Genomic DNA, 20,201 nt, shown 5'->3' on the forward strand with positions numbered 1-20,201 from the left:
AAGGTCCAGGATCAACAAACTCCAACTTGTATCTTACAGGCTACAATCCCAATAGTTAGTTGACCAATTTTATTGAAGATGGCATAGCAAATGGCCTAAGTGTGACTTTTCTGAAGAGAAATTGTCATTGAATTAATTATTGCCTTTTCACCAATTAAGAAGGATACTTTGGCACATTACTTCAGTTTGGAACCATATAAAGACAATGGGGCAGGTCAACATGAATTACATGCTTTAGTTGCAACCAACACTACTGCTACAGCAAAATATACCAAACTAACAAAATCTGGAACATGCAGTTTGTCACATCTACAGAAAAGCTGTCCAGCTCTTTTTTGAAACCTACAAAGAATGTGATATCAAGGGACGTTGAGCAGACTTGTACAGGAAATCTGGTTTCAAAGAACCCAGAAGAAAATAGATGTGACCAACAAGATGGTGCAACATCACAACACTGGCAAGAAGCAAAGTGAGAAGAAGGCACAAAAATGCAAACTCATCAATAAAATTCAGAGTTAGCCAAGCAGAAGGGAAATTTCAGAAGGTACCAAACCTCTCTTAGGTTTGTTAACCTCATATATCATGTTAATGATATAAAGCGATTAGAAGGTTTTACAAACATTAACATCATATGTCCTGAGCAGGAAAAGCAACAAGCACTAAAGGAAACAAATTAGCAAGGGAGCTAGCATCAACCTATCACCACAATGCATCTTGAATGATATGTACCTCTGCAAGTGGCAGTCCATGGTAGAGTGTATGAGAAATCATCTCAATGCAAAAAACAGATGACCAACATGTTGGCACAATCTCACTGCAGTGCTGTTTAGTAAGCACTTCTTGGTATCCCAAAATCTATCTGGTAGATATCAAAACTCACCATCATAGCAGAACTATCATTATGCACAAATAGTAACAATGCATGAGCAAAACTACACCCGGTGTGACAGAATAGACCACATGATGCAATCAAAATCACACTGCAAAGTCCAAAGATATGACTTTGAAGAGAAATTAAGTTTAATGATTGTCAGACAGCTGAGCAAATTCCCAACCCACACAAAGGGAAAGATTTAATCATTGCCCTTTGACACCCAGTGGCATTACCATCAATGAATGCCCCACTACCAATGTCCTGAGGTTTACCATGGGCCAGAAATCGAACTGAACTAGCCATACAAATGTTATGACTACAAGAGCAGGTCAGAAGCTAAGGATACTGCGGTGAGTAGCTCACTTCCTAACTTCTCTAAGCCTGTCCACTATCTAAAAGACACAAGTCAAGAATATGATGGAATACTCCCCACTTCCTGTATTAGGACAGTTCCAACAACATTCAAGATGCTTGACACCATCAGAACAAAACAGCCCACTTGACTGGCGCCACATTGACAAAAGATCCATTCCATCTATTGACAATCAGTTACAATAGTGTGAACCATCGACAAGATGATCTACAGAAATTCACCAAATCTCTTTAGACATCATCTTCCAAACCCAGAATCACTATCATCCAGGTTAATAAGGGTAACAGGGTATATGGGAACACCATCACCTGCAAATTTCCTTCCAAGGCATTCATCATCCTGACTTGGAAATATACCTCAGTCCCTTCACTATCACCGGGTCAAAAGACTAGAACTCCCTGCTTAATGGTATTGTGGGTTTACCAAGAGCACATTGCCCTCAGAGGTTCAAGAAGGCAGCTCATCACCACCTTCTCATGGACAACTAGGATGGGCAACGAATGTTGGCCCAGCCAGTGCACCACATTCCATGTATAAATAAAAAGAATCCTCTTGATCACGATGCTATAGAATATACAATAGAAGACATTCTCGAGGTTGACCTGTTAAATTTTGGCCATAGCCAGTGTGAGCAATTGCAATTATCAACAGCTGAAGATGTGCAACTGCAAGAGTTGTAAAAGATTATTATCCAGGGATGGCCTGACAGCATTACAGAAGTACCCCAGAAGATTTAGTCCATTTGGCCATGCAGAGAATAACTTTGTATATATCATGACAAGTCACCTTCAAATCTTAATATCAAAGTCATTATACCAAGTTATCATGTCCATGTTACACCAGGGATATGTGGATAATAAACACACAAGTCTGCTAGTTGATGAATCTTTCGACTGGCAAAGGATGAATCAGGAAATTCAATGACACATGAATGCATGTGAGCCATGCCAAATGCCCTTAGCAGCCTCTATATCTGCATGATGTTCCTTGAAGCAAGGTAACAACAAACCTATTCACTATGCACAGTGAATTGTGGTGGATTACGTGTCTAAATTTCCTATTGCTCGATGTCTTAGCAACACAACAAGAGTGACCATTGCTGAGAAAAATGAAGGCTGTTTCAGTTTCTTTGGTATCCCTGAACAGTCAGTGATTGACAACAGAACTCAAAACACTGCCAAACCATTTCAAAAAAGGGTACCAAATGAAGAATGACACATCACCCCATGATCCATACTCAAACAGTCTGGCAGAATGTATGGTACATTTGATCAAATCAATAAATATTAAGTGCCTAGTAAAAAAGCAAGATTTTCACACTGGTGATGTGTAAAAATGCATCAATGCAACAGAGAACAGATAACCATCTCCATTACAACTTATGCTCAGAAAGCAGGTGAATTAGTCTGAGACACAGGACATTCTTCTTCAAAGACCGAGGAGAATGAAGGGACTGTAATGAGCAAGGAGGTAGAGAACTATCACACTGTGCACTGGGCAGACTGTGTAAGTTCAGTGGTTCAAAAAGGCCGCTTACCATCACCCTCTCAATGGCAGCTAGGGACAGGCAAAAATGCTAGCCTGCCACTGATACCCACATTCGACAATTTTTTTTACAAGTTAGAAATACAAATAATTGGATACCAGCAAAGGTTTCTAACATACATAACCAACCTAGATCATGTAAAATCCTTACTGATCATGGTGCTACATGAAACAGAAGTCAGCTCAGATCAATTTATAGCACTCAGCATATATGAAACGAGTGAGGAAGAACATTCCAATGATGATGTGTTTATTGATATTGATAGAGTGACGGCAACCAGCACAAGACAACAAAATTGTCCAACAAAAGCAGTAGAGAACAATACATATCTTTCCAGACAAGTGTATGACAACTAAATCATAATGACTGGCCAAATCTCCAAATCATTACATTGCAGTTTGAAATATTAGTCTTGTAATCACTGTATTGCCTGTTTTCATATTAATAAAATTGGCAATATGTGTCTAGGTACAACCATGTATATCTGTTTGGGATACATTTTCATCTTCTTACACAGCATTCACCATTTTTTTAATGTCTCAGTCAATGTGCATATATATCAAGACCCAGGTTCAGTGTATCATCACTGTATCATTGCATATGACCTGAAGGTATAAAGGTCTTGTTGGGCAGATAGTCTGGTTGGGGAGAGAGGAAGGTCAGGTGACATTCAATGCATCAGGAACGTGGTTCAGTCAGAAGAGTTTTCAGTATGGACCAGAGTAGATCATGAGGTTGAGGGGAATGGCTGTGCTTCAGCTTTACTTGGGTTGGATGGGACGGTGAGTGAGACAATTATGTCAGGGAAGGTCTGTCAGCTGTAGTATGCAGCTCAATTATGCTGGCGAATCAAGTTAGTGCATGTAATATGCAGTTGAACATTTCCTGGGTAAATGTGCAGGTAAATCCCACTTATCTTGTCCTATGTCATCTTGGAAACATTTACAGAGTGCCCTTATCAGTGCAAATCAACCCATTGGAAATCTAAACAGCCCAGTCAGTTAAAGTGTACGTGCACGTCAGAGTCCCAATGCATAAAATAGACTGAAGCCCCAAGTTTGATACTCTGGACCTCTGAAGACTCTGAGCCATTATGTTCAATATCATGTGGTATAGGTTGGGCAATCTGCAATTGTTATTTTTCCAGGTACTATTTCTCCCTGTTTATGTTCTTTTCATTCTACCATGTTAAGGAGAGTTTTTAAGAAAATGTTCTTGCAGTTGTATGTCATCATGTTGTCTCACTTGATTTGTCAATTTACAGTCAAACTTTAGTTTTATAATCAATGACTGCAATCAGAGAACATAAGCCAAATCTAAACACACTGTGTTGATAGAATATACAGTCATAATCTTCCACTGGGGATATCTATGGACTATGTGGCTACTCTGAATGATGGAATATTTGGAATTAATCCTCATTCATAAATGTGTATACCAAACATAAATAAAAGTTACATCAGGAGATTGTTTGGGGAGGTTCTTCCCCTCATCCACTAGAAATGTGATCCCTTTATCTCTCAGTAATTATTTAAGTGACCAATGACACAAATTTCCATAGTGGACATTCATACGCATTAGCAAGTGATTGCCACAGCTAATCAGTTCTTTAAGAGAATATACAACATTTGCAGACCCACAAAATTGTTTTCAATCTCAAAAAAAAAGTAATTTGATTATCTCAAAATGGTTCTTTACTGCCCAATGTACAGTCTCAACGTGAAACTCTCAAGCAGTAAAAGCAGAGTTTGACTTGATTGGCAGCACCACCAGAGGGAGCCCTTCATGGGCTGACATCAGACAACCTGTTAAATAGTGTTTCTGTTCTCTGCCACCGCCCCCATCTCTCTTTGTCTTGACCTAAATAGGCAGTGAGTAGTTACTGAATGTAGTGCTGCTACGTTGTGCTGCTGAATGTATACCATTAGTGTAAGAGGTCACAGCTAGGTGCATAGGGCTGGAAAACAATACACATTTCTGCCTGTTTTCTGGGTTGTGAATAGGTGCGTGAAGTGGAATTTGAGGTTTATGTTCTGGACTAGGTGTGCACCAGAAGAATATGTGACACCATATTGCTGCAGCTATTTGACATGTGTCCCAATGACTGCCACAAATACCAGCACCTTTTAAATATAATATTAAGGGTCCTACACTTAACTGAGGCCTCTTTTCTGAAATTAGTGTCTGTGCACTTCTGCAAAGACACCGCCTAAATATGCTGAACAAATTGTTGTGGAACTGAACAGTTACCAGCATTCAGCATTCGACGGAAGCCTCACTATCAACAAGCACTGCCTCTGGATAGTCACTTTTAGAATCCTTTCAGGCCCAGGAATATTGAAACGTGAAATAATTTTACAGAGTACATTTATTCAGCTTCTGCAACTGCTTGCTTATTGGTTTGAGTGGTTCCCAACATGAGGCAGCAATGTTTCTCACTGGAAGGATTTCCTCTCTCAGGATGTTCAATTTGTTTGGGAGAATTAGCAGTGACAGCTGCAGGTTTGTGCTTAGTTTCATGGCAAGACTATGATATTTACTTCGGCAATCCCCAATAATCTGTTTCTCTCTCTCTTTCTGTGTTCTAATCAATCATACGTAAGAGATGTGGGGATAAGAACTCTCCTGCTCAAGCCTGTCCTCTGGAACCCAGGTGCTTCTGGTAAACATCGATATAATGACAGCTAAGCAACAACCAGGATTCCAGTTGTTTTAGGATGCCAATGATTTATTAATTGGGTCCAACAATGAGACAACTCAGGTGCTCATCTATTCTACAGTGTCAAGATTTCTAATTGCTGGCTGCAATTCTGCTAAGGGAGTTTTGGAAAACGCTGAGGAAGAAGGAGTGAGTCAGGAAGTAGAAGGAAGAAGAGAGTGAAGAACTGGAGGAGGCAAATAATGATACATAGGAAATGGCCAACCAGACAATTACAAACAATTGTGATAATTTGTAATTCATAGTATGTACATTCCCAAGTCTTGGGACAGGCTAAAATCCAGATCTAATTGGCAAAAACAAAACCTGGGAAATTCCACTCTGGCCACCCTAGTAACCAATCAAAACTAATCTGGGAGATTCCTCTGGCCCTCATGAAGTGCTTGCTTTTTAAAAATATAGGCTGAATCTTCATTCCAGTCCAGAATAGGTCCAGTTCTTGTTAAAACATAGACAAAGGAGGCAGGCTGAAAATATTGTGCTTGAGGTGCAAAATGGTGAACTATTGGAAAATGATGAACTATTGAGGAGAAATTCTTTAGTAGATCTTATGTACGAACATTTTCTTAGTAGTTTTGCTAAGTAACTACTTTCACTGCGTTTTACCTGCCTACCATGCCTGTGTCCCTGTCTCAAAACAAATGATACAAAATCAAGAACTCATCTAGTAGGGAGAGACTGAATAGGCTGGGGTTGTTTTCCCTGGAGGATCAGAGGCTGAGAGGTGACTTTAAAGAGGTTTATAAAATCATGAGGGTCATGGATAGGGTAAATAGACAAGATCTTTTCCCTGCGGTGGGGGAGTCCAGAACGAGAGGGCATAGGTTCGGGGTGATAGGGGAAACATTTGAAATGGACCTAAGGGGAAACTTTTTCACACAAAGGGTGGTGAGTGTATGAGATGTGCTGCTGAAGTATGTAGTGGAGGCTGGTACAATTACAACATTTAAAAGGCATCTGTATGGGTATATGAATAGGAAGGGTTTCGAGGGATGTGGGCCAAGTACTGGCAAATGGGATTAGATTAGGTTAGGATAACTGGTTGGCCTGGCTGAGTTGGACCGAAGGGTCTGTTTCCATGCTGTACCTCTCTTTGCTTCTATGACTCTATAATTGTAAGTCTATAGTTAGTTTGACAGCACATGTTGCACAAACACAATCGACCACTTCCCAACACAGAAACAATTTTGTTAAATTCTACTTGTACAATTGGCCTCTCAAGAATATGAAAAACTCTGGAGAATTCCTTTTACATCAAAATCATAACATACAAAAGCAAGTTTATTATTTCAGTACAAATTACAAAAAAATTTTTTTTTACTCTCCATATTGTTTCCTCGCACTCGGGAGTCTGAAGTAAGTTTTAACGATAAGCTGGAACTAAATTTACATGGGGCAAAGTAAAAATATTTTCACCTTCATCACGGGTGAGTTCAGTAATGAGTTAGAACCTGTTATACTCCTGAATGGGCTTTGCCAAAGCTGTTGAACTGAACCTTGGCACTGATAATGTTACCTTTGGGTTCCCTGGACAATTAGTATAGCACATATAGGAAGGATGACATCTACCAATTCCTAATGCAAAAATCAAAGACAAGGCTTTCAAGGGCCCAGCAGCACTTGATTTTAAAGAATGCATCCACTACATGAAAATTTGAGGGGACTTAGCAAAGCTGTTCTCCAGGTCTCTTCATGCTTACCATGGAAGTTCTGCTGTGGAATTTGAGAGACTGCAATAAGGTGAGAGGAAGAGAACAGCCTCTACATGCAAGCAGGCATGGAGGGGTGTGACCGAGGAAGTGAGCAGCAGAAGTGTGGTCTCTCTAGCCTAGTTGTGATGCCTCAAGAGGAGCCAGGACAGCAAGAGGGCAATGAGGACATTACACTGACAGGTGCCAAGCTTCAAACTCTGTCCTGTTGAGCAATCTCCTGTGCACTCCTCAGAACAAAAACAGAAATTTCCGGGAAAATCTCATCAGCATCTGTGGAGAGAATTCAGAGTTCGGTTTCGTGTCCAATGACCCTTCTTCAGAACAGAACTCAGAACAATACACTTTACAACTCCACTCATTCCATTCTCTCCAGATATCTCATGTCCCCATCTGAAGAGCCAATAGTGATGCTAATCCTCATCCTGTTGCCATGACATTACCATATTTTACAATTAATCTCCAAACATGATCTTTCATGCAATCTATACAAGAACATTATTAACACTTACAATCTCAGCCGATGGCGAACTTTATCAGGTCAGATCCCAGAGTGAAACATGGCTTGATAGATCACAACTTTTGCAGTGGTTACTGCAGTGGTTAGTCACCGGACACATGAATCACATCAGGCTGTTAATGCCCTTTACAAAAGTACAAGTTAAAAAGAAACAAAAAAAATCAGAACCACATGTAATACAGTTTAGAAAAGTCTTCATAGAAACAGGAAAGATAAAGTTTTGTCCTTTTTCCCATCGATAGTAGCCTTTGAGGTTATTTAATATTAGCTATGTATTTGTCCAACTTTAATTCTAATTTCTTATATATCTGATCTCTTCCCAGTTCTAGTGACTTAACTCTTTTTCCAGTTCTGTCAGCTTGAAAACCTCTACACAACTCTTGAAGCATGTAAACATTACAAACTAAACCCTGTCTATTAGTGGGAAATTGTTCTCTTAAACAGAACTCCTGGTTTTCTGAACTAAAGTAAAAGCTAAACAATAGCCTCTGCTCTGATTTCTTTCTCTGCCTTGAATCCAGCATTGTAAACATTCCATCAACTAATACCACAGGTATCATCATAATCACTGAATCACATGCTTATGTTACGACATGGGGTAAACTCTCCTGCTTAATTTAAAACCAGCAACAAAGAAAAGATTCATCCTGTGCAGCAATCTGCGAAAATCGAGTGGCCAAGAACTGTTCAAAGTAAAAATTAACAATTTTATTTCTTAAAGTATAACAGAGAAGAATTAACTAACCACTGCTTACACTTTGTTTCTCTAACCTATCTTTTAGCTTCTCTTCTATAATATTAGTCCAATAAAACTCCCAATTAAAATTTACAAAACAACACTTCCTATCTCAAAACCAGGCAGCTGTAGGTTCTTGTCTTCGGATCTTCCTGTGTCTTCTTTTCTCCTTGTTAGGAATTAGTTACAGGTTGCTGATCGAAAAGGAACTTTTAAAAGAGATGATTTTTTCCCAACAGTCTGATACAAGTTAGGCTTGGCAGTTCTCCCCTCAACTGTTCAATTTTCCCTGGTCAAAGAAATGTACAGCATGGAAAAAGACCCTTCGGTCCAACCTGTCCACGCCGACCAGATATCCCAACCCAATCTAGTCCCACCTGCCAGCACCCGGCCCATATCCCTCCAAACCCATCCTATTCATATACCCATCCAAATGCCTCTTAAATATTGCAATTGTACCAGCCTCCACCACATCCTCTAGCAGCTCATTCCATACATGTACCACCCTCTGCGTGAAAAAGTGTTGTCCCTTAGGTCTCTTTTATATCTTTCCCCTCTCACCCTAAACCTATGCCCTCTCGTTCTGGATTCCTCGATCCCAGGGAAAAGACTTTGTCTATTTATCCTATCCATGCCCCTCATAATTTTGTAAACCTCTATAAGGTCACCCCTCAGCCTCCGACACTCCAGGGAAAATAGCCCCAGCCTGTTCAGCCTCTCCCCATAGCTCAGATCCTCCAACCCTGGCAACATCCTTGTAAATCTTTTCTGAACCCTTTCAAGTTTCACAACATCTTTCCGATAGGAAGGAGACCAGAATTGCATGCAATATTCCAACACCAATGTCCTGTACAGCCGCAACATGACCTCCCAATTCCTGTACTCAATACTCTGACCAATAAAGGAAAGCATACCAAACGCCTTCTTCACTATCCTATTGTAAGAGGTAATTTCGGTTTAAACTTTAAGATGTGCCTGGACCACAGACTGATCTATAATAAAAGACAAAACCTTTGTTTCTTTTCTAACAACCATTTTATATACTCAAAAGTAGAGTAGTTTAAATTGTGCAGAATGCTGACAATTTGTGAGCTATAGTAAAAGCATGCAGGCTCTTGATTAATGAAGCCATTCACACAGCAGAGAAGGATGAGTCCTTCGCTGATAAGACTCCAGGATGGGAGTACGACTTGAGACATCTGTTTCAAGATTAAAGCTTTTGACTGATAAGACTACAGGGTGAGAAAAACAACAAACTTTGGAGACTCTGGAGCCTTTTGTTGCAGACTTTGTGATAAAAATAATGATGTTTTTAAGAATGTGAACCTCATGGCTTGTTGGAGCCAAGGAGAGGAGGGACTTGTCCTATAAATAATGGAGACTTTGTAAGCCTCAGCGCGCCTTTTCTTTAAGGGTGCCCGACTCTGCAGACTTGACTTGTTAATAAAACTTTGTTTTCCTGAATTTGTCTAGAGCGATTATTGAGAAGCGATTTTCGTTTCTAACAACTTGGGGGCTCGTCATCCGGGATCAACACTCCGGCCGCAAGGGGAGTTGAGGAAGGATATCGGAGAAGGTGCACCCTGCTGAGTTCAGCAGTCCCTGATTCCTTGCTTGTCGCCCCGCGCGGCTTGAGCGAGTGATATCCGGGAGGCTCAGGAAAACAAAGGAGGGGTGTACCCGAGGCAGTGGGGACGGTTAACGATCGAGTAATTTCGGTGCACCGAACCCAGGTAAGACAAAACTTGCGGGGACCGTGTTTCCGGAGGACTGGGTACCTACGGGGTGCCTGTGGATTTTTTTTCTACAGAGACGTGGGACTCAGGAATCTGGAGACCGGGGCTCGCCTGTGAGGGATTTTGCAGAGACCGTGTTTGAGGAGGAACGTGTACCTACGGGGTGCCTGTGATTTGTGTCACAGAGACGTAGGACACAGGAATCCAAAGACCGGGGGTGCCTGCAAAGGAACCTGGGCGATCACGGGACTGAAGGTCCGGGAATTGGCTACATTGTGATAGATTATCACGGGAAAAATACGAAGTCCTCGGAAATGGGAAATAAGGGATCTAAGGTGATTAAGGGAAAGGTAGGCTTAAACAGGGACAATGACACATACCCCGGGGTACCTGACGATAGTCCGTTAGGGAGAATGCTAAATAATTGGGATCAGGCTGGAAGAAAGGGAAAATCTAAAAGGAAGATGGTAAAATACTGTCAAAAGTGGTCCCAGAAACCTATTCAGGGCGACTCAGTGTGGTGGCCTAGATTCGGTACTGACGAAGACTGGGTCCGGCAAGCCCTCATTTTATATGTCAATTCAAAACCTGATGTTAATCTGGAAGAAAGTGATTATGCCCTTTGTTGGCTGCCGGTTACGATATCTTGTCAAATGCAGGTAACTAATAAAGACTCGAAAGGGCAGAAAGAATGGGACCCTTTAGATCACTTACCGCCGCCCTACGTGACCCCGTCTGCCCCACAGAATGTTCCTTCGGGTGACGACGATTCAGGGGGAGGGGAAGAAGATGGGGAGGAATCACAAACTACCTCAGGGGTACAGACCAGATCTCAAGCTGAAAAGGGTCACAGACAAAACCCTGTCTCGATTGCAAGAATGAATCCACTCCGGGAAGTGCCCATGGGGGGCGAGGAAGGAAGGACGGGATATGTGAACGTTCCCTTGACGAGTACTGAAGTACGGAATTTCAGGAGGGAGATGAAGGGTCTACTAGAGGACCCCATGGGACTTGCTGAACAATTGGATCAGTTCCTGGGTCCGAATACTTACATGTGGGAAGAGATGTGTTCCATCATGAAAACATTGTTCTCTAGCCAGGAGCGTCAGATGATACGACAAGCTGCGCTCTTGGTCTGGGAGAGAGAGGGGGGAGAAGGAGGGGAGCAGAAGTTTCCCCTCACCGACCCCGAGTGGGATAAGAACACGGAGGGAGGACGGCGCAACATGAGAGACATGCGGGAATATTGGATAAAAGGAATAAGACACGCAGCCCCAAAGGGGCACAATTTTACCAAGGCCTTTGGTAATCATCAAAACCCGGAGGAAACCCCTACGGACTTCCTAGACAGGATTAGGAAGAATGTGCAGCAGTTTGCTGGGGTGGACCCTGAGACGGACGTGGGGCAACAACTCATACGGGTAGAGTTTGTATCAAAGGCCTGGCCGGACATACGAAAGAAGTTAGAGAAAATGGATGATTGGGATAGTAAATCTTTAAGTGAATTACTACGAGAGGCGCAAAAGGTGTTTGTGAGAAGGGACGATGAGAAGCAAAGGAAGGCGACAAAGATAATGATGCAAACGGTGCAACAAATGACAGCTGGAAGAAAGGAAAAGGGAGAGCCGTGGCAGAAACAGGAAAGGGGAGAGTCGTGGCAAGAGCAGAGGAAAAGAGAACCATGGCCGGAACAAAGGAAGAGTGGAGGAACGCGAGACCGCGACAGGGAAACGAAGAGGACACTCAGATGTTACTATTGTAATGAAGAGGGACATTTTAAACGGGAGTGCTCCCGCTACAAGCGGGAGGTGAGGTCGTACGCCCTGATGGAGGAAGATTAGGGAGGTCGGGGGTTCCTACCCTTGGGGCAAAAGGACTATCGACAGGAACCCCTGGTAAACTTGAAAGTAGGGCCCCAAGGATCGGAGATCACATTTATGGTGGACTCGGGAGCCGAAAGATCAAGTATAATCCAAATACCCCCCGGCACCCGAGCAGGAGGAAAAGTTATGGGGGTATCTGGAATTGGAGGACAGAAATTACAAGTCCCAGTGGTAGAGGACGTGGAAATTGGATATGAAAACAGAACTACTAAACGAGACCTCCTTCTACTGCCATCGGCGGGATTTAATTTGTTAGGAAGAGACTTGCAGGTCAAACTAGGGATCGGAACGGTACCAAGTAACGGGGAAATGGTGGTAAGGTTGTTCGCCCTCACCGAAGATGATGATCAACAAATAGACCCGGAAGTTTGGTACCGAGAGAGGAACAGAGGGGGTCTAAACATCAAACCTCTCCAAATCACCATGTTACCAGGAAGAGGCCCGGTAAGAAGGAAACAATACCCGATTGCTATGGAAGGACGGGAGGGGTTACAACCTGTGATAGAAAGATTAATCACAGATGGACTACTGGAGGAATGTATGTCCCCTTTCAATACTCCAATACTCCCTGTGAGGAAGCCGGACGGGACATATAGGCTGGTGCAAGACCTGCGGGGGTTGAATGAAGTAGTCCAGGCTAGATACCCGGTGGTACCTAATCCCTACACGTTAATGAGTAAAATTCCCCCCGAACATGAATGGTTCAGCGTAATAGATCTGAAGGATGCTTTTTGGAGTTGCCCCCTTGACGAAGAAAGTCGGAACCTTTTTGCCTTTGAATGGGAGAATCCCTTCACAGGACGAAAGCGACAGTTAAGATGGACGGTCTTGCCGCAGGGATTCACGGAGTCACCCAATTTGTTTGGACAAATACTGGAGCAGATCTTAGAAGGATTTCAGTGTAACGCGGAGAATCAATTGCTCCAATATGTCGATGATCTCTTACTCTCAGGACCAAGAGAAGAGGAGGTACGAGCAGACACCGTTGCCCTGTTGAACTTCCTGGGGAAACAGGGTCTACGCGTCTCCAGGACAAAACTCCAGTTTGTGGAGCGAGAAGTAAGATATCTGGGCCATCAAGTCAGTAAGGGGCACCGCCGTATCACGCCAGAACGAATATCAGGAATTACGGGTATGCCAATACCCAGGACGAAGAAGGAAGTCAGGCAATTCCTGGGACTAGTAGGGTATTGCCGGATATGGATTGAAAGTTACACCACTTTAGTAAAATTTTTGTACGACAAACTTGGACAAGAAGGACAAAAGGTGGACTGGTCAGATGAGGAGGAGCAGCGATTTAATATTATTAAAAATAAACTGATTCGAGCTCCGGTATTGGCTTTACCCACCCTGAAGGAACCGTTCCAGTTATATGTTAATAGCGCCGGCGGAATTGCCCAGGGTGTGCTCACTCAGCTATGGGCAGGGAAACGTCAGCCGGTTGCATTTTTGTCAAAAATGTTAGACCCTGTGTCACGTGGATGGCCGACCTGTATACAGGCAGTGGCAGCTACGGCAATGTTAGTAGAAGAGGCCCGAAAACTTACCTTTGGAGGAAGGATCACAGTATACTCCCCACATTCGGTTAGTGCCATACTGGCTCAGAAGGCTCACCGCTGGTTAACAGACTCTCGCATCCTAAAGTATGAGACGATTTTGATGACCGGGAACGATCTCAATTTTGCAAAAGATCTCAGTTGCAACCCAGCCCAGTTTCTGTACGGACGTCCTGCAGACGGGGAACAGGAGCATGATTGTGTGGAATTTGTGGACTTGCAGACCAAAAGCCGAGAGGACCTGCAAGAAGCCCCGCTGGGTGAGGGACAGGAACTGTATATCGACGGGTCCTCCCGGTGCATCAGTGGAGTACGATACAGTGGCTATGCTGTTATAGATGGTGCAACGAAACGGACGATTGAGTCTGGACGACTGCCCGGGAAGTGGTCAGCCCAATCCTGTGAGTTGTACGCCCTCCAGAGGGCCCTGAAGCTGTTGGAAGGGAAAGTGGGGACCATATATACTGACTCAAAGTATGCATACGGAGTCGTTCATACTTTCGGGAAAATCTGGAAAGAGCGAGGATTGATAACTTCCCGGGGAAAGGAATTAGCTCACGAACAAATGATCAGCCTAATGTTGGAAGCCCTGGCGTTACCTACGGAACTTGCAGTAGTCCATGTACCCGGTCACCAGAAGGGGTCGACACCGGAAGCGGTGGGAAACCGGCTGGCAGACGAGGAAGCCAAGCGGGCAGCGGTCGAAAAATCCGTCCAATTGTTAACGTTAATACCGTTGAGGGAGGGCCTCGCTAAACAACCCGTCTTCACCCAGGGGGAGATTGATAAAATGGATCAATTGGGTGCCCGGCTAGATACTAACGGGAAGTGCACGGTTCCTGATGGGAGACAAGTACTGAACAAACAGATCACCCGGGGTATTCTGCACCGATTACACCATCAGACCCACTGGGGGGTGCAAGCCATGTGTGACACAATCCTGAGAGACTATGTATGCAGGGGGATATACACATTAGCCCAACAAGAGGTAGTCGGATGCCCCACTTGCCGGCGTATTAATCAGAAAACCATGCGTTCTATGCCAGCTGGTGGTCAGCCCCTAGCGATTAGGCCATTTCAGAGGATCCAAGTTGACTTTACAGAATTACCCCCAGTACAGAGATGGAAATATCTGCTAGTAATAGTAGACCATTTCACTCACTGGGTAGAGGCTTTCCCAACTGCCAAAGACGATGCACCAACCGTGGCCCGACTGTTGTTAGAGAACATAATCCCGAGATATGGCATAATGGAATCTATCGACTCAGACTGCGGGACACATTTTATTTCTAAGCTACACCATTTGATCTGTAATGCCCTGGGCATCCAATGGAAATTCCACACACCCTGGCATCCTCAGAGTTCGGGTCGAGTTGAGAGAATGAATGGCACGCTCAAGACCCAATTGACTAAGTTGATGTTAGAAACTAAGTTACCCTGGCCAAAGTGCCTGCCCATTGCCCTAATGAGGATACGTACGGCACCTCGCCGAGATGTCGGGGTTTCCCCCTATGAAATGCTCTTCGGATTACCGTATTGGAGTAAGGTTGATGGATGTCCCACTCTACAAGGGGGGGATGTATTTATCCGAACCTATTTACTGGCCTTATCCCGTTCTTTTGCAGAACTCCGAAGGAAAGGTCTCCTGGCTCAGACTCCGCCGCTCGACTTCCTCCTGCATAAGGTGGAGCCCGGAGATTGGATACTTGTTAAGACCTGGAAGGCCGAAAAGCTCCAGCCGCGGTGGGAAGGACCGTTCCTGGTTCTGTTAACAACTGAGGCAGCTGTTCGAACGAAAGAAAAAGGGTGGGTCCACGCATCAAGGATAAAGGGGCCCGTTCCGCCTGAAGAAGAAAGCACCTGGACATGCGAACAAGGGGACAAGCCGTTGTCGGTAAAACTGAAAAGACAGCAATAATGAACTCTACTTGGACTGTATTGGTGGGGATATTGATCAGTTTACTCCTGTATGTGGGGGAGGGTGAGGGGAGATGTGACAAATGTCGAACTACAGTAAGACTTGGGATTCGAATCTATTCGGGATCATTTGTGTCCCATTCCTATGTGGACGATAGGTGTTACGATGTGAGTGCACGCCATGAATGTTGGGAGGATGGGAGACCCTATTATCAGGTATATAATAAAGGATACGGTGGCAAAATCCATGGATGCCCTATAAATGACCGCTGGGTGTGTATTAGCAAAACTGGGAGGCGGGACCTATCCTCCGTGTTGCTCAGGGAGCAGGTTGACAGAGTCAAGGAGACCAAGATACAGATCCCTGATCGGGGGTTGGGGAAAGAGCAAGACCGACAGGGAACGGTCGTGCTCCCTAAAGTGCCATCTGTATACGAAGAGGTAGAAGGACAGATTAAACTCCCTGATGTTACACAAAACCTGTTTATTGATCTCACCTCTAGAATAGCCACTGTTTTAAATGTTAGCAATTGCTGGGTCTGTGGGGGGCCGCATATGTCGGAACAATGGCCGTGGACTGGTCAAAGCTTAGACATAGGGGAATTGCTGCAAACCACTTGGACTCGTGACAACGACAGAAAAAGCCAGGGGTGGAGACTGACAAACAGCCCTGAGGGCCAGTTCTGTATTGAAGGCAAGGGGACCGTGAAGGTAGGGATTAGCCCCTGTCAGAATATATTGGATGCAACCACGCGAGTATGGTGGCCTGAGAATATTGCTTGGTACATTGCAAACCGAGATCATCAAAATTGCATTCGGTTACGTTCTGATTCCTCCTCTTACGAGCTCAGTGCTGACCCTTCCGATGGCATGAAAAGAGTGTGGAGCGGTGGTTGTCAGGGGAATCAATGCTGGAATAATCCTGTCCAGACTCTGCCACGGGGTCAACAATCCGAATACTGGAATTGCAGTGGTCCTGGTCCTTATGAGGGCGTCCCTGGGGTAAAGGAGTTGTGGGATGACGTTGTGAGGCAGGGAGGGCCTGCTCCAGATGGCCTATTTTGGATATGCGGTAATCAGGCATACTCCAAACTGCCCATGGGATGGGCTGGGGTATGCTTCCTGGGTCTAATACGACCTGCGTTCTTCCTATTACCCCGGGAGGAAGGCGATGATTTGGGAGTTAAACTCTTTGACTCCCTGCGTAGGTCGCCAAGGGATATCCAAGTCGGTGATTGGGGGGATGAGTGGCCACCGGCCCGGATTATTGAATACTATGGGCCGGCTACTTGGGCACAGGACGGATCATGGGGATATCGTACTCCTATCTATATGCTAAATCGAATTATCAGGCTCCAAGCAGTCGTAGAGGTCATTACTAACCGGACTGCCCTGGCCCTAGAGCTGTTGGCTCAGCAGCAGGATCAGATGAGGGCTGCTATATATCAAAACCGACTTGCCTTGGATTATCTGTTGGCCTCGGAGGGGGGTGTGTGCGGGAAATTTAACCTGACAAACTGCTGTCTAGAAATTGACGATAATGGTAAAGCGGTTTTGAAAATTTCCGATGAAATTCGGAGATTGGCCCATGTGCCAGTACAATCTTGGCGTCCTCTTAGTGGCATCGGATGGTGGGATGGTCTCCTAGGTGGTAGCTGGTGGCGCACGGCGTTGCTGGTGGTTGGGGGCGGCATGATTCTTCTTCTCGTATTACCCTGCCTAACTCCCTGTATTCAGTTTTTAATTCAGAAAAATATTTCCCGACTCCAGGCAGTGGTGGTTCCACAACATGGGACACGGGAACTTAAAGTGATGTTGCTGCGAAAGACCAAGGATTTCCCGGGCCCTTGAGGGAAGGGGGGGGGCTTATCTTGGTCAGGCAAATCTTAAAGAAAGAAAAGGGTGGAATTGTAAGAGGTAATTTCGGTTTAAACTTTAAGATGTGCCTGGACCACAGACTGATCTATAATAAAAGACAAAACCTTTGTTTCTTTTCTAAAAACCATTTTATATACTCAAAAGTAGAGTAGTTTAAATTGTGCAGAATGCTGACAATTTGTGAGCTATAGTAAAAGCATGCAGGCTCTTGATTAATGAAGTCATTCACACAGCAGAGAAGGATGAGTCCTTCGCTGATAAGACTCCAGGATGGGAGTACGACTTGAGACATCTGTTTCAAGATTAAAGCTTCTGACTGATAAGACTACAGGGTGAGAAAAACAACAAACTTTGGAGACTCTGGAGCCTTTTGTTGCAGACTTTGTGATAAAAATAATGATGTTTTTAAGAATGTGAACGTCATGGCTTGTTGGAGCCAAGGAGAGGAGGGACTTGTCCTATAAATAATGGAGACTTTGTAACCCTCACCGCGCCTTTTCTTTAAGGGTGCCCGACTCTGCAGACTTGACTTGTTAATAAAACTTTGTTTTCCTGAATTTGTCTAGAGCGATTATTGAGAAGCGATTTTCGTTTCTAACACTATCTACCTGCGACTCCACTTTCAAGGAACTATGAACCTGCACTCCAAGGTCTCTTTGTTCAGCAACACTCCCTAGGACCTTACCATTAAGTGTATAAGTCCTGCTAAGATTTGCTTTCCCAAAATGCAGCACCTCGCATTTATCTGAATTAAACTCCATCTGCCACTTCTCAGCCTATTGGCCCATCTGGTCCAAATCCTATTGTAATCTGAAGTAACCCTCTTCACTGTCCACTACACCTCCAATGTTGGTGTCATCTGCAAACTTACTAACTGTACCTCTTCTGCTCACATCCAAATCATTTATGTAAATGACAAAAAGTCGAGGGCCTAGCACCGATCCTTGTGGCACTCCACTGGTTACAGGCCTCCAGTCTGAAAAATAATCCTCCACCATCACACTGTGTCTTCTACCTTTGAACCAGTTGATCCAAATGGCTAGTTCTCCTTGTATTCCATGAGATCTAACCTTGCTAATCAGTCTCCCATGGGGAACCTTGTCGAACGCCTTACTGAAGTCCATATAGATCACATCTACTGCTCTGCCCTCATCAATCTTCAATAAAACTCAATCAACTTTGTGAGACATGATTTCCCACGCACCAAGCCATGTTGACTATCCCTAATCAGTCCTTGCCTTTCCAAATACATGTATATCCTGTCCCTCAGGATTCCCTCCAACAACTTGCCCACCACCGAGGTCAGGCTCACCAGTCTATAGTTCCCTGGCTTGTCTTTACCACCCTTGTTAAACATGCGGCACCACGTTTGCCAACCTCCAGTCTTCCGGCACCTCATCTGTGATTATCGATGATACAAATATCTCAGCAAGAGGCCCAGCAATCACTTGCCTAGCTTCCCACAGAGTGCTCGGGTACACCTGATCAGGTCCTGGGGATTTATCCACCTTTAACCGTTTCAAGACATCCAGCACTTCCTCCTCTGTAATATGGACATTTTGCAAGATGTCACCATCTATTTCCCTCCAGTCTATATCTTCCATATCCTTTCCTACAGTAAATACTGATGCAAAATATTCATTTAGTATCTCCCTCATTTTCTGTGGTTCCACACAAAGGCCGCCTTGCTGATCTTTGAGGGGCCCTATTCTCTCCCTAGTTACCCTTTTGTCCTTAATATATTTGTAAAGACCCTTTGGATTCTCCTTAATTGTATTTGCCTGGTCTTGTACTTGAGAGCATCGAATTGTGTCATTGGCTTTTAAGATTGTCAATATACTCAATTTGAACTTGATTGGAGTTTGTTATGTTTCGGGTATAATTTAAACAGATTGGCCGAATTCAAATTTGTTTTTGTCTCCGAGCAACGAACTAATCGAGTTGTTCAACCCAGTGTTACATTGTTACCTTTTTGAGAACACTTAGTGCTGTGTCCGGTAGTTCTGCTGCTTTTAACTCTCTTAAAGGTATACCCACATCTTCATAAGACTTACTTTGAAATATGATTTGGAGATGCCGGTGTTGGACTGGGGCGTAGAAAGTTAAAAATCACACAACACCAGGTTATAGTCCAACAGATTTAATTGGAAGCACACTAGCTTTCGGAGCGACGCTCCTTCATCAGGTGATAGTGGAGGGCTCGATCATAACACAGAACTTATAGCAAACATTTGCAGTGTGATGTAACTGAAATTATACATTGAAAAATTGATTGTCTGTTAAGCCTTTCATCTGTTAGAATACAGTGATAGTTCCATTTCTTTGAAAGAATAATATATTTTACACTGGGATTTGAGATAGTTGTGCTCAACCCAGCTTCAAAACTGGCCTCTGTCCTGGTGTGGGTATCTGGAAATTCAGCTGTTAATCGGACATTACACTTCCTTCATTTCAGTTTTGTGTTGCTGTTTCATTTTTTGTGATTGCCTACTTTAACTAATAGCAATAGAGCTCTCACTTTTCAAATACGACTGCTGACACAAAGTAACACTTCATCCATTATGCCTGATTTTCAATCCAGGGTACTTAGAAGTCTTGGATGTTGAATTCTGCTTGGAGCCTCTGTTTGTTTCAAATTCACTGCTGCCACCCCACTAAAAATCATCTTCATGAACCAAAATAACGCTGAAAGCTTTTCCCGATGCTAGGAAAACATGGTAGAATCTGGTTTTAACAGCTCATTTTTAATAAGAC

At 43.9% G+C, this 20,201-nt stretch overlaps 1 protein-coding gene across 1 annotated transcript in view; it reads left to right on the top strand.

Moving 5' to 3' along the window:
* LOC148149429 (uncharacterized) overlaps positions 1–17,467 on the top strand; it is a 29,267-nt gene extending 11,800 nt beyond the window's left edge. Inside the window, exons 2-3 of the mRNA XM_087990217.1 lie at positions 13,991–15,546; positions 16,416–17,467. Of these exons, the coding sequence (XP_087846343.1) occupies positions 13,991–15,546; positions 16,416–17,420 (2,561 nt within the window). The 3' untranslated portion in view covers positions 17,421–17,467. The remainder of the gene's footprint in view (positions 1–13,990; positions 15,547–16,415) is intronic.
* The last annotated feature ends 2,734 nt before the right edge of the window (positions 17,468–20,201 follow it).

Source organism: Chiloscyllium plagiosum, unplaced genomic scaffold (assembly GCF_037043375.1).
Source record: "Chiloscyllium plagiosum isolate Xiang-an unplaced genomic scaffold, Cpla_swu_hap1 HiC_scaffold_8, whole genome shotgun sequence".
In the NCBI taxonomy this organism is placed as follows: domain Eukaryota; kingdom Metazoa; phylum Chordata; class Chondrichthyes; order Orectolobiformes; family Hemiscylliidae; genus Chiloscyllium; species Chiloscyllium plagiosum.